This window comes from Emydura macquarii, unplaced genomic scaffold, assembly GCF_026122565.2.
Source record: "Emydura macquarii macquarii isolate MOO-44397 ecotype Brisbane River unplaced genomic scaffold, CSIRO-AGI_Emac_v2 contig_2205, whole genome shotgun sequence".
NCBI lineage: Eukaryota > Metazoa > Chordata > Testudines > Chelidae > Emydura > Emydura macquarii.
Genome location: NW_027132342.1, coordinates 5,991,102 through 6,006,292, shown reverse-complemented (window position 1 = coordinate 6,006,292; position 15,191 = coordinate 5,991,102). Strand labels below are relative to the sequence as shown.

At 37.2% G+C, this 15,191-nt stretch overlaps 1 protein-coding gene across 24 annotated transcripts in view; it reads right to left on the bottom strand.

The window, feature by feature from the left end:
- Positions 1 to 15,191, bottom strand: part of C2CD5 (C2 calcium dependent domain containing 5) — a 120,494-nt gene that overhangs the window by 86,414 nt on the left and 18,889 nt on the right. For 13 of the 24 annotated variants that reach the window (XR_010921940.1, XR_010921941.1, XR_010921942.1 and 10 more), the window contains exons 6-9: positions 9,609 to 9,804; positions 6,743 to 6,894; positions 2,882 to 3,073; positions 497 to 582 (exon numbers count right to left, since the gene is read on the bottom strand). Coding sequence is in view for 21 of the 24 variants with exons in the window: in XM_067559228.1 (XP_067415329.1) it covers positions 497 to 582; positions 2,882 to 3,073; positions 6,743 to 6,894; positions 9,609 to 9,804 (626 nt within the window). In the remaining 3 variants the exon portion in view is untranslated. Of the gene's footprint in view, positions 1 to 496; positions 583 to 2,881; positions 3,074 to 6,742; positions 6,895 to 7,437; positions 7,876 to 7,902; positions 9,406 to 9,608; positions 9,805 to 15,191 lie in introns of those variants that run through there. The other 11 variants (XM_067559219.1, XM_067559220.1, XM_067559221.1 and 8 more) reach the window with 5 other exon arrangements.

Sequence of the window (15,191 nt, the reverse complement as noted above, 5' to 3'; positions counted from 1 at the left end):
TCAAGCTACCAGTTCTGTTTTTATCTATAAATTCAGTAGGCCACATCTTCATCGTTCAAATCTGGCCCAATGTTTCTGAATAAATCAAGTCTGTCTTCTGCCAAAATTCAATTAAGTATAAAGCTATTACAGCAATAAAATGAGAGGTGCATCGGTAAGTGTGCAAGTCATTTAAACAAACAGTCAATTCTCTTTTTTTGCCACGGTTTCTTATAACAATAACTGCAGGATTTCATTACTGTGTAGATTAGAATTATTTGTTTCAATTTTTTCATGTTGTTTCAGCAATCTATTTAATATTACACTCAGAATCATTTATCTATATAAAAGGGCTAATAAACAATGTGTTTAACTAAGGTTTATTATGGTTGTCAGAAGAATCAAATATGTACAAAATAGTTCCGTCAAAAGGAAATATTTATTTTTATTAAAAGTTAAATCTCCACAAGGATTAGATTAGAAATGTAACTATAAAATATGATCATGTATTCCTTACCCTTTGCTCCAGAGCTGTCTGGGTCTGTTGTCTTAATAGAGCTTTAAATGGTCCCCCTTCTTTTCCAGCACTCCCACTGCCCATTCCTGAAGAATATCAGCATATAAATAACATCCAGAGAAACAAAAGTTATAGTCTATATTTATTAGTCTCAGATTTTTTTAAAACTATGATTCAAATTATAGTTAGAACCTTCTGAAAGCTTAGTTTTACCGGTCAGACACTATATTATATTTCCTTTTACAACACTATCACAGTGTAAAGGGGCATTAGAGTGAACATAAATTACACTTTAAGGTCCCCTTTATTCTAGAGTGGTGTACAGGACCTTAGTGTAAATGAGAATAAGGCTTTAGGGGGCTTGAATTTGCAACTCTGAGTTCTGCAGTATGGTTTGATCTTTTTCCCACTGATGTCAAAGGGAGCTTTTTGCTATCAATTTCAACAGGCACAAGATCAGATCTGTAGTCCTTATTTTCACAAGCAGTCCCATTATAGTCAATGTTTCAATTCACATGAGTGAGGATTGCAGGATTAGTCCTAATTCAAACGTGCTAAATTAGAAATAATCCTACTGGTGCAATTGGCCAAGATTTCTGCTATAAAGCCAAGTATGGATGCTGTGTCCAAGAAGTATTTACAGTAGCAGTTAAACATTCCATGTCCTGAGGTTAATACAGTTTCAGAGTAGCCAAATCATTTTTTTTCATGAGTTGGGGCTCAAATCTCCAGTATCAACATATACATAAACTTCTACTGAAGTCACTATAAGATTTAGCCCGAAGAGAAAACAGTAAGGGTAAGCATATAACAAATGTACATCTTTTAATTAAAATTTTAACTCTTTAAAAATATTATAACTTAGAATTGAAGGACACTCTCATTTAACATTTATGTAGTGTGTACATTCACTCATCTGAATCATTCAGATCAGATAGGGACTACTGCTGAGCATTCTAAACTGCCAAATTTATCTATGATTTGCTTGCTAAAAGACATTTGTTGCTTCACAGTTACTAAACCCAGGAAGAAAACATGTACCAAAGCTTTCTTTTTCCTAAAATAATCACAATTTTGGTAAATAGGATTTACTTGGTGGTATTTCATACCTAAAGAACATACATCACAGAAATTTCTCATAATCAGATCTGCCTACATGCCTCAGTGCTAAATGGATACACTGAACAAGTAGGTATCAGGAGTCAGACCTTTCAATACTCTCATAGATATCAATGAAAACACTAATATAAATGAAGGACAAAGAACTGAAAAAAGCAACAGGAACAAGGTGAATGAAGTTATGACTGAAGGAAATATTTTTAAAATTATCTTAACTACTATTTTAAAACAGACAGTATATTGCTACTTCCCTGTTCCTTTTCTTCTATTCAAACATCCAGTAGCAGTAAAGAAGGAAAGACTTTTTCCATGTAAATGTGGGGGAAGGGCCTTTTTGTTTTAAACAAACTCAGGGACTGCTGTTGTCACTTCATGTACCCACACGTTTCAAAACTGACAAAATGCTATCATAATGTCTAAAATGTTATTTATATACAGGAAATGAAATATTTTTAGCTGTTCTTGGATAAGGAAACAAAGATTAGCATCTGCATAGTCCCATTAAATAAAATTAAGTTATTTTATATTATTTTGCATTAGAACTAAACAGCATTTTCATGGAACTATACAATACTAAAACAGACTGACATGAAATAAAGAATATTTGTTGAAATGAAACATTCTTAAAAAACACAAAATAATCAAAACACTATCTGTAGAAAACAAGCAGTGACTTCAAGTATTTAATTTAACAGGACAATCTAGTGATCTATGTCAATGAAATGAAAAAAGGGAGTAGTACAAATAGAAAATTTGTGTACTGTCAGAATGAAACAAACCAATTTAAACAGTACAACAAACTAATATGGTTGCTAGCCACATGATGGTCAGATTTCAATAAAAGAATATGAATGAGTTGATAAGGAAGATGGTGTGCTTGTTCCATCTAAAATACAGGAACATTATTATAATGAAAAGAATATCAGTATTCAATAGTTTTCTAATGGTAGTCAATTCCATTACCAATATATAATGGAGACTTTTTTGGAAAAGGAAAGAGTTCTGCAATATAAGGTAGGCTATTTGTTTCAAATATTGATCAATTTAAGGAAGAGAGTCAAGAAATTATTGCAAGCCTCCAGAGGGAAAAAAATACCCTGTAATAGTCATGTAGCCAGCAGTTTTCAGAGGCTATTTTAGCAAAAAGTTATAGATGGTTATGTATTAAATGATGTATTAAATGCCCCCCTGACTGACTAACAACAATAACATTCCATTTATTTCTTAAAAGGCAATTTAAAAAAGGCTATTATAGATTGATCCTACCAGAAGCAGCCAGAAGCAGCTCTTCAGTGAAAGAAACACTTTTCCTCAGAACTGGGCTGACATGGCTAGAGTGAAGAGGGTTAAGGCTAGACCCCGAGAGGAGGAGACAGGACTTGTTAAGATGTGGGGAACCACAAGACAGAGTAGGGGAGCTGGGAAACAGGAAAATCCTAGGCCCCTGTGGGGAAGGTGCTGTGGAGGAAAGTAGTAGAGAGAAAAGATGTAGATTCAGAAGATGACTAATGAAACAGGAGGAGGAAAGAAAAATGAAGTGTAAACAAAAGACTGTTTTTGAAATGAACAGATATACACAGCTATTACCAGCATACAAAGAAATGAAATGACAATATAGCACCACAGTGTGGATGAGAAGCATGTTATCAAAAATCTGAGTATGAACTCTTTAACTTTGTTTTAAAATGAATTTAGTTTTATTAAAGAGCCAAGGTAATTGAACATTTATTTCAAATTTCAATTAAATTTTACGCAAAGTTTTAAAGGGAATACTTCTCAATAAAATCTATTAAAAAAAAAAAAAACCCTTCCCACATGCCTAAGGAAAATCAGACTATTTAGTTGCTATAACAGGTTCTCTTCTCCATAAGTTTTATGAATTTAAGTTGACCATTATCCAGAAACCTAAAAATTTTAAAGTCTGAAATCTTATAATAGTGTGTGTGCCTCCCACATAAAAAAGGGTGCCTATCTTCTCAATTTCCTCCACATGTATATTAGTTCGCTCTCTCTTTCTATATATAATGTATGTCACATATGTAATATGTAACTACTTTTGTCAGGTACTTCTGTTAGTTTGCAATGGCATGAAAAGTAGCACTACTCACAGCAGGAAGTCTCCAATTCCAAACCAGAAATATCTTTTTAAGTGCACCCTCAACTCTTCCTCTCACCTTTTACTACAGAGAATTTGGCTGACACAATCCATTCTACTCTATAACATCACATTATACTTTATAAAAGAAATGGTGGTAGTAGTCTTCTGGTTTGGAACTGTTGGAGGCGAGATAAATAAGCAGATCCATGTTTCTATCTCTTTATACAATGGTATAAATACCTAAATATTGCTGTATATGTGCTTCTTATGAAAGTTAAATAAAGTCTCAATCTGAAGTCAACATGTTAACATTGTTTCCTTAATCATATTCTATTCCTCTTCCTTGCTCAGACAGCTTTAAAGGATCCTGATTTTTCCCTCTTCAACTGGTTTGAGTAGTTAGCACCCTGAATTTCAGATCTTTTTATATGTACCAAACCACGAATCAAATCATTCTCAGACACTGGAATAAATAGCTTGACACTAAAATATTGCCTGCTAAGCAAAACTCCCAAAAATGGAGAGAGAAGGCAAAACACAACTTTACTAAAATAATCTTTAAGAACAGTTTTCATTAAGTAAAACTAGAGCCACACCCTGTGCACATCATCTCAGCCATACTATACTTATTTCATTAAACAGTGATCAGACTTATTTTATAAAGATGTAAAAGAAAAACTAAAACAAGTTAGTCTATTCTAAGTCTCAATTTGTTTTTTTAAAAATATTACCCTTTATAGGGACAAAGCTTTAATCAGGGGTTGATGAGCCAAGAATCCTTTAAGAGTTGGTGTCCTAAGTACAGACTGTGTTCAGTTGTTCGTTTAGATTATAGAACCTTGAGAAAATGCTAGTGCCATCCTTGAAAACAATGCTATCTTTTTTATTTTAAAACAATGTACCAAACAAGTTTGGTAATGTCTGTTTAGAACTGCCATCTGCATGAAGAAAATACTTAACACAATTTATATCACTCAACAGTATTCCCTCTCCTTCTGTTGAAGACTAATTCTTATCAAAATTAAGGATATTTAAAGATAAATCCTTGAATTATCTCTAAAGATAAAATGATTATTACTCTTTCCTCCCAGAAAACTATATTATAGTTAAAGAATTATAAAAGTAAAGGTGAAATGTGACTCAATGTGCATACTGTATATTATCTTGTTAAGTGATTACTTTCTCAAAATTCAATGTGTAATTTTTATGTACATAATTTTTAGATATGACAAGCAAGCCTTCTGATTGAGACACGTTTTGGCAACAGAGAGCTGAACATACTGCCAAAACATAGCAACTACGTGATAGTGCCCTATTAGATAAAAGAATGACTGCCATTAGCTTAAATTTAAAAACCAAAACCAGATAGCTCAGTTTCCTCGACATACTAGAAAATTCCTCACCACAAAGGCCTCAATCTCGCAATCTTTTTCAATGGGGCTCTATGTGGACACAAGGGTGCATCTGTGTGGATCAGATTGCAAGACTGAAGTCTTTGTTGTGAGGGGCTCAGTGTAGATCCATCCATCCATGTCATGCAGAGGATCAGTCTAATATATAGCTGTTGCATAAACTTCTCAATTTCACTGCAGACCACTATCAGCCTGTGCCTTTGGAATGTCTACTAAGATGGCCACCTACCCTGAAATTTGATCAGATAAAAAGTATGTTTTCAAACAATCATCAGGCATTTAATAATACAAATGTATGAATTTGTGGGATGGTGTCTCTGAAAAATAAATATTGGCCTGTTTGCTTTTTAAATACACTTGCTTTCCATTTCTTTGAAACGTAAGTGGTCACCCTAGGTTGTCCACAAGACATAATCACTATTTACACAAAAGATAAGGAAGAAAAAAAGGCCAAAAAGGTAAAAAGAAATGAAGAGGGAGAATTACAATTTAGTAGATATAGCTTCTTATTTTTAGACTTTTCAGATTAAAAGTTTGAAAAATTAACTCTATTAGGAACACATTCAATCTACAACCTAATTCATTGTGTAAATCTTGAATCTGAAGTATTCCTGAGACACTGTGAAATACAATAACTGAGTCAAAAAAATTATTATGATTAGGGAGGTGGGAATGTTCTCAGATTCAAATATTATTCTTTAAACATCATATTTAGAATCAACATTTAAAATAGCAGCCATACTTTTATACATGAGCCTACAGTATTTTCACTCTGTTGTAGCAGAGCAAGACAATTAACAAATTAATGGAGAAGAGTTCAAAACTTTACTCCCAGGACTATATTAAAACAATGATGGATGCAGAGAAGAAAGTAAACGAGGCACAGCCATATTTGTTATTCTCCATATGAAATTGGAGGGAAATGGGGGAAAAGCAGCATTCAATGAAATTGTGAAAAGCCAGTTGAGAAAGATATTTTTAAGCTTTTAAAAAGGTGTTCTTAATAGCATTTTAAACTAGTTTTAAAAAATTACATGACAGTCTATATTTGATTTACCACAGCCACTTCCATAACTCTGAAGAGGTTCAGTAGACACTAGCAACTGCATATCTAGAATCAATTTGCAAACAGACAAGAGGAATCTACACAAAAATACGGATACATTTTCAGCAAAGAAGATTAGGCTTGGAAAAATAACAGTGTTAGTAAGATTTGATCACTCATTTCCCCATCATATTATGGTGAAAATGTACCCCATAATTTAAAATATGAAGTGGAGGAAATTAAAAAAAAAAAAAGACAATTCCTTAGGACTCTCTTTATAACACATTGAGATGCTTCTAGATGGCTATATTATAACTGCTATTCTTAAACCGCCATTATGGTATGGTTATAAAGTTTTAGAAAACAAAGTACAGTAAATCAGTGAGCTATACAAATCCTTTCATGCTTTGATTCTGCTATTTGAAATATCCAATTTCCACATCATTTTGATAACTTACATGCCAAAACGGAAAAAGGGTTTGAATGAAAAGATAAAACAGAAATACAAATTAACACACACAAAAAAAAAAAAAACCAAAAAAAAAAAAAAAGAGTGGGTGGAAGCACCTTACCAGTTTTGGGTGTCAAACTCAAATCTGTGTCAGAAGAAGAGGACTGTCGACTGTAGGACTTGGAAGGTGAAAAGGAATAGGTTTGATTTTTCAGAGGGGTGGAGGGTCCTGATGAATGAGTATTGGGATTGGGATCTTCATTGAAAGGAATCCTGCCAGAAGAAGGTGGAAACATATTCAGTAATCCTGTGCCAAAGGATCTGGCTGACAGCAGCATGATCCAAACACCAGGATGGGGTTGGGGAAGGGCCAGCAGTTATTTCTTAAGTGTGTTGCCGGGGATGAGGCCAAAGGCAAAGAAATGATGTTTACCCACTCAGCATTCTACAGATAGATGCTGATTATCTGCATTGAACAGTTAAGCCAAATAAAAGGCATGAAATGTCAGACCAAGAAAGAAATATATATGCAAAAGAAAACAAAACTCAAAACAATACATGGCTTTAAAAAAAATTGTTCAACTACACAGTTGTTAGATTATTAAAGAAAAATGATCTCAAACTATATTTTTGTTTATACATAAATATACATACATGTATATTTATGTATATACACATATATATTTTAAAAAAGAAAAGAATGTTTCCTTATCCTATAGCATCAGCAGCGTGCTACAGCTAAAAACAGCAAAGAGAAAAACCTTTATGAATACAACTGTATTGACAAACATGTCAGTTATGTGCAGATTGCCTTACCTGTTCTCCAGTACTGTCTCTTCCACAAAGCAACACAAACCCTTCCTCGTAGGCTTTAAAAACTCAAACAACATTTGGATTACACTAGAAAGCAATTTGAAGCCCAATGGTTTCCTATTACGACTAGTGAGAAAAACTTGTAAACTGTACTATGGTGGATCTTATTAAACTCAGATGTATGGTTGTTGGTTTTTTTTAAAGTAATCACAAGTAGTTAAAAGAAATGAAGAGTACAGCTCTGTGGAAGAGACTTTGAGGAAACACACACTCTTCGAAGTAACTATTGACTTTGTTTCAGCAGCTGAACATAGCAGTTCTTCATTGACAGAAGAAGGACTCCCAGTGAGAAAAAGAGGGAGGAAAAGATGGGTGGTACCTGCCTACACTGCCTGCCTGCCTGCACTTTGTGACCACTGTGCCTGTGGCCTGCCTCTCCCCAGCTCCTGAGTCTGAGTAGTCTCGTACCCGTGTAGATGAGAGTGGGAACAGACAGAGAGAAGTTCTGAGTAAGTCGTGAGCCAGAAGCAGTGTGAATTGGGCTGTTGTGAGTCGAACGGCATCCATGGCTTGGCGGATGAACCAGCGGAGACCTGAGAGAATGTGCAGCCAAGGTGGAAGAAAAGAAAACAATATATACAACAGATTGCAAAGTTATGTTAAAAATGATTTCAGGGAGTTCAAGTTAGCGGAGAGCTCTTATTCTTTAAGCAGACTCTAAGAGTCATAATTCCTAGCATGCAAGAGTCCAGATGAAATCAAAAGGAGCAGGGAAACAGCTAAGCATTAACTTGTTAACATATAATTGAATTTTTGGCATTAAAGGCTCAGGTTAATAAAGCCAACAACAAGACATGTGAATAGAACCTCCTGGTCTTGAAACTCACTCACAGTTCTGGGCAGGAAAATATACATTGTTTTAATCAACCTTATCAAAATTCAGCATGCAAGTTGCTGAACAATATTGCATATACATGGGTTAAGATAATGTTTTTGTCTTCTGTTCAAAATCGAATGCTACCAATTTATGGGTGGTGTTTAAATTGCTAGCTTCTGCAGCCAGTGTGCAATTTTCAACTGAGTGTGCTTTAATGTTGTAATATGCCCAGAAGCAATGTGATGATGTTTGCATGTTTCACAAGTCAATACAAATTAAATTAATAATTCTAAATAAGGACCAATAACGGGACTCCTCTGCTGAGGAAATTTTACAGTGGGTATTGTTGCTGCTTCAGAAAAGTGCTCTGATTACTTTATAATAATTACAAGATTACAATAATCTTAGTTATTGCATGATTAAAATAAAGATTATCTAATTCAAACAATATATATGTGGACATGGTACATAAGCAGTATATTTTTGTGTTCTATTTTTCTTCTAGTAATTGTGTAAAATGTAACACAAGATGAAATAACAAATAAATTGATGCATTCACAATGGTAATTTAGGACTGTGAATGGTTCTCCCCTCCGAATAATCTCACCCTGGAATTTTCCTAATTTTATTTTATTTGTTCCTGTTAAAAATTTGAATTCAAACTGTGTTATGTGTTGACTCAGCCAAAGCGAACAATTGGAATTAGGCCACACTCCTCACCATGAAACCTTTTTCAATCTACGAACAATATAGCTTAATTTGTTTTGTTTATAAAGAAAAACAAAAGACCAAAATGATTAAAAGACTTCAAGGATGTCCTTGCATCTCCTGAGCCACTCATCTATGTGAACTCAAATATACTTATCTTTCCCTAAACAAATGTACAGCAAACACACTCAGAATGCTAAAAACAGAAATCCCTGAAGAATGCATAATAATGTGAAAAGTACCGATGAACAAAAAAAGGGTTATTTGCATAAATGCAGAGATAAAATAGTGTAACTATTTACCAGCTAGACCTTGGTAGATCACAACCCAAGACTGTGCAATGCTATGGCTGCACAAATACAAGAGTTATGGAATTAATAGAAAAACATCTCTCTTGCCAAGGTTTACTGCTGCAACATCTAATGAAGCAATTCATCTTCTCAAAATTGTAGAATATAAACCAAGTTACAGAAAAGAAAACACAGTAAATAAGAAATAAATGTTGAAAAAACACACTGGATATGTAAAACTTAATGAATATGAATAGAAATGAAATTCATTCCATTACAATCTATTAACTCATACTTACTCCTTCATTTCTTTGGATGGGGAATTACATGCGGGTAAGAATGCTGTATTACTTAATTTATCCAAGGTACAGGCTGTTCCTATGGCTCGTACTACTAGTCCAGATTCTCCCTCCAGATCAAAACACTGCAAGTAACCAACAACTGCATTCCCTCTCATTTCAAGTACCTTCAAGCCAATCTTCCTTTGAAGTTCACCTACAAAAAATAAATGCAAGTTAACTGACATTTCACTTAGAAATAGGGCAAACATGTTAAAGAGGATGTTTCTTATTCTCTTCTGTGGATTTGGCCCTCTTTGTATTTGTAATAATTTCAGGGTAGGAAACTGGCCAATAGATAACATCCCACATGATTATACCATAAACATGGCCACAACCCCCACCTGTCAACTGAAGGCTCTTAATTCTGTGATCTTGTTAGAAGTACATCAGAGCCACTTACATTTAGAGCTTTTTGGAAAATGGGCAAGAACAGGAATTGGAAAAAAAAAAAAAAAAGACACTAAAATTATTTAACATTTCTTCAACTATTTATTCCCCTCAGGCCAGCTCTAACTGCCCCACTACTACAAAGAAGAAAAGAAGAGATTTAAAGAGGATTTTTCTTTTTCTTAGTGTTCATTAGGACCTTTGTTTCTCTTTTGTGGGAAGAGATATGAGGAAAATATCAAGGCTATGTTCAGACTGATGGTGGCATAATCGCCGCCGCCAGATCGATCTTTCTTGATCGATTGAGCGGTCAGTGAGATCTGCTCAACTGATCAGGAAGTCGACTGAGTAAGTCCACCCCTTCAAGTAGCATAGCGCTGCGCGTTCCCGTCGGCTCAGCGCAGTGAGAACAGCGCGCAGAAAGGAAGCACATCAGTCGACGTCAGTTACGCAAACTATTCTGCGTAATTTGCGTAACTCCCGTTGACTGCTGCCAAATCGCAGGATACATGTGAACCAGCCCCAAGACAGGTGGGTGTGCTAGAGTACACTGAAGTTTCAATCCAGGTACTGATGTGAAATGCATTCAGGCCTCAAACTTCTTTGAAATACAGACAAATAAAGGGATGCACAGACATCTTTAACCTCCTTTTTACTTTTGCAAACTTTCAAAACATATAAAAGCATATATCAACCTAATATCATGGTTTTTATTCCTTTTAAATTTCTACCTTAATATATTTATACCACATACATGATGCAAAATGTAGTCTATATTTCTACTATTCCCCGATATTAAAATGAAAAATCTTTACTGTACAAAATCAAGAAACTGAGTTGAATTTCCTGTAGAAATATGAATTTGATCCCTTTGCAAGACTGCACTACAATAGTTTTTCAGATGATCACACTATAGTGGAAATTGACATAATTAGCAAATAACATAGAACAATGGAACAAAATTGCACTTTTTTGCTTCCTTCATTAAGGCTGTAAATAAATTGAATTATGCAGTGTCAGTATTTTGATTACACCTTTTATAACTCTAGATGCATACGTGTTAATTTCTACTACCGTATATATGGTATCTGATCAAATTGGTAGGTTCCATACAGCACTATAGAAAAAATGCAGTTCACGGAACATTTATCAATTGACTTTTTACATAAATAAAATTGCAGCCCAAAGGTAATTTACATATTTATTAGAAGTCTCAGTCCAGTTCCTCATAAGCAGGAGTCAGCCTCACAAAACACACTGCTACAATTGCTACTCTTGTTAACCATAGTAGAGATGTCAGGATCAAATGGGCATGGAGAGTGAATCTTTTAAAGTGATTTGATCCACTAGATTAGGGTTAAATCATAAGATAAAAGCAGCATGAAGAAGCTTGCAATTTCCATGCCCTAGTTGTTCTGTGAATAAATGAAGTATTTCAATCTCCAAGGCTATTTGCCAAACAAAAAATTTAAAAAGGAAAAACGTAATCTAACATCAGCATGTAATGGTTAGTATATCATCATTTCATTTACATTTTTCTCTCAATGTGGTTAAGAGATTACACCGGAAAATATGTAATCGGAATTTTAAGTGCATCACATATTTAACGCTTCAGAAAATGTACAAAAAGTGTCTTTTGTAAATCAACAAGCTACATGCTATGCAGTTAACACCACCTCCTATTGATGGCACTATGGAGCATTCCATTATGCAATACAGAATGCTACTATTATGGGCTAATAACACCACAGCCATGCCAAAGACAACCACTAAGCAAACAGTTTAGTCCTATGCTTTCACACCTCATGATCTACATTTGGCGTTGTGAAGGACTTCCACCTGGCTGGGCAAGCCAAAATGACCTCTGAAGTTCCAACAGCGCCAAATGATATGTGGCTGTTTTATGATGTAAATGGTCGTCCGAGAGGAACTGAATTAAAATCATCAAACCAGCTCTAAGTAGAAACTGGACATGAGCCATATACTAACAGGCAAAAGACTGATTTATTCACATAAGCACCCACAACGTAGTTTAAATTTTAAAAAAGCAAATAGGACACGTGCAATTACAATTTGACTAACAGTGACTGGTTCCCCACTAAGTGCCTTTACTATACTAATGCTGCACACACTGCCTCTTTATATGTATCTGTTACATCTACAAAAAACACTATGCTAACATGTATTAGCCTTATCGCAATATTATTTTTCAGGTATCTCAAAAGGTCCTAGGCCCCTCACAAATAAGCGAAGAGATCACCTCTGTCCCGAAGAGAGCACAATCTAAATTTAATATGACATAATAAGTGAGAGTGGCAAACAGAAAAACAAGGTGGAATGGATGAGGAAAGAAAAGGTTAGAACAGTTATTTCATAACAACTGTGATTCTTTGAGATGTTGTTGCCTGTGTGATCCCAGGTTGGAGAAGGCTCTCTCACTGGTGGGTAGGTGCGTAGTAATCCTGTTACGGAACCAGGGTGTTGGGAAAAAAAGCTGAGCATGACTGTATAGGATGGTGGCATGCCAAGATTATTGCAAGGTGGACTTTGATGGTATTGAGAGTCCAGAGTTTATTAAATGCAGAATATAGTCAAAGATATTTGGTAGATAGGTCTTCAATAAGTGCTCCAACTTGCATCTGATCCATCTATGATCATTGTTTTTGTAGGAGCAAGGTGGTGAAGAACATTCTCAGGGTCTAACCCAGAGGTCCCCAACTGTGGGGCACGCTCCCCCCTCAGGGGGTGTGGAGGAATGTTGGAGGGGAGGGGACGGCAGGGCCTGGGCCAGCGCCCATGGTGGGTGGGAAGGAGTGCTACCCTGCCCAGAACTCTGCTTCGGTCCCGCCCCTTCAGCTGGGGCCACAGCCCCTGCTTCAGCCCCCCATCTCCCCTGGCTGCAGCCCCCAGCCCAGCCCCCTTGCCACAGCCCCTGGCCCAGCTGCGGCCCCGGCTCCCAGCCTCAGTGCCCAGCCACGGCACCAGCCTCGGTCCCCAGCCCCCCACCTCTGACTACCAGAGCCCCTGGGCATTGCAGTGCCCAGCTCCCAACCTCGGCACCCAGCTGTGGCCACTTGGCTCCCAGCTCAGCCAGGCCCTCCAGCTGCAGCCCCTGAACTGGCCATGGCTCCGGCTTTGGTTTATGGCACACACACCCCCACCCGCCCCCAGCTCTGGCTATCGCTGTCCCTGGCTGTAGACCCCTGTCTTGGCCCCCAGTTCCCAGGGAAGATGCCCTCCCTCCCTCCCCCCGGCTGTGATCTGGTCCCAGCTCCTGGCCAAGGAGTTGGCTTCAGTCCCCAGCATCAGGCCAGATCACGGTCCCCCAGCCAACCCCAGTCCCTTTTCCATTCCCAGCTTCAGCCTCTGCTCCCAGCCTCAGCCCCCGACTTTGGCCCGCTCCCAGCCCGAGCTGGAGGGGGGGGGGGCACTATGGACAGGGGTAAAAGAGAGCTCAATGTAAAAAGTTTGGGCAATACTGGTCTAACCACTTGTTCAGTGCGATAAGATCACAACTCGCATGCTCATTTGGTATCTTGCAGGGTAAGATACTGACTTCAGCCAGCTTTGTAACGAATGCCGTCTGGCTAGTAGGATCACGCACAAGCAAGCTGATGTGTGGCCTAGAAGTTTGAGGCAGTTTCTTACTGTAGTTGTATTTGATAATGGTAATTATCATCTAAAGAGAGGGAAATCTGTCCTTGGGAAAATTTGCTTTCAGTAATTTGGTATAAATTTTGGCCTCTATATATTCTAAAATCTCTATTTTTCCTGTCTTCTTCTGTCCAAACTAAAATCTTAGTCTGCCTCTCTGATATCTTCTTGTGGATGTCTAGTCAGCAACTCAACATAACTAAAACAAACCTCTTGATCTTCTGCCCCAATCCCTCCTCCCACCTACTTTTTCAACCACCATGGACATCTCCATCATTCTGCCTGTCACTCATACCCATAACCTGGCAACAGATGCCAAAGAGGCTTGAGAGCTTCAATGCTTCCTTGAATGATAAGAGTGAGACCATCTCCTGGATTTCCCAAAAGGAGGTCTCCGGTGTGCCCAATATGGCCAAAGTGGTATATTATATTGGTAAGATTGGTTGAGGTGGGGTTGACCAGGCCATTCCCATGTTGGAGATGGATGCACTGGAACTTTAAAATGAGTCTCTGGTCAGCAGAGGTATCCTGTGTGATCTGAGGGGAGAAAGCTCCTTACTGGATGGAGAAGAAAAGTCATGTCCCACTGACAGAGATGAAGAGACATGATTCAGAGAGAGTGCCAACCTTTGGGGTGACCTCAGTACTGAGAGGTCAGAAATATGCACCAATGCCAAGAGTGGAGACCTTGCTGCTGACAGCAGTGGTTCTCTCCTCCAACACAAATCAGGAGGTACCGACAGGGATTCCATTAATGTCAATGTTGGTACCAATATTTGCTGGTTATTGGCATTTTCAGGCATGGCTGCTGAATGTGGCCTATATATGCTTCAGTACCGAACCAGAGCGCGAACAGGCATCACTTTCCCGTATTTGATGAGTGGGAAAAATCATGGCTCCCAATCCCTTTCTTCCCATGCAGAACAAAGGTTTAGCCCTCTCCTCATGGGAAGAAAGGGATTGGAAGCCATGATTTTACCCACAATGATCAGACCCCCTGTGACACTGAGCCAGAAAGGGTTAAGCAACTACATGACCCAAATTCAATCTTTAAAAACATATTAGAAAAGTATGTAAATGGTAAGTGGGGCCATTCCTTATAAAAAGCTAACAAAGCCGTGTTAGACTAGAGCTTTGAAATGTACATTTGTATTGTTAGAGAAATGGAAGACCATGGTGATTGTATTTGTCTGTGTTTACTTCTATCTTGTTAGAGGATAACAATATAACCAGATGGCTCCTGTCTGTTACTATATTCTATTGATTCAAAGATCAAAAGGGGATATTAACATTTAGATGAAACTTGTGTGTAATAATATCATTGTCTGTACTTCTCTTTGAATTTTGTAGTAAACTGTGTATGAACTGCTTAATGGATAATTACCTTATGCTGATGAATGCAACTAATTAACTGTATACATAGGAAAGAAAAGGTTTTACTTCAAAACCACAGTGATTACCTATTATTCATTCAAGAAATTCCTGCTGTTAAGAGGCTAT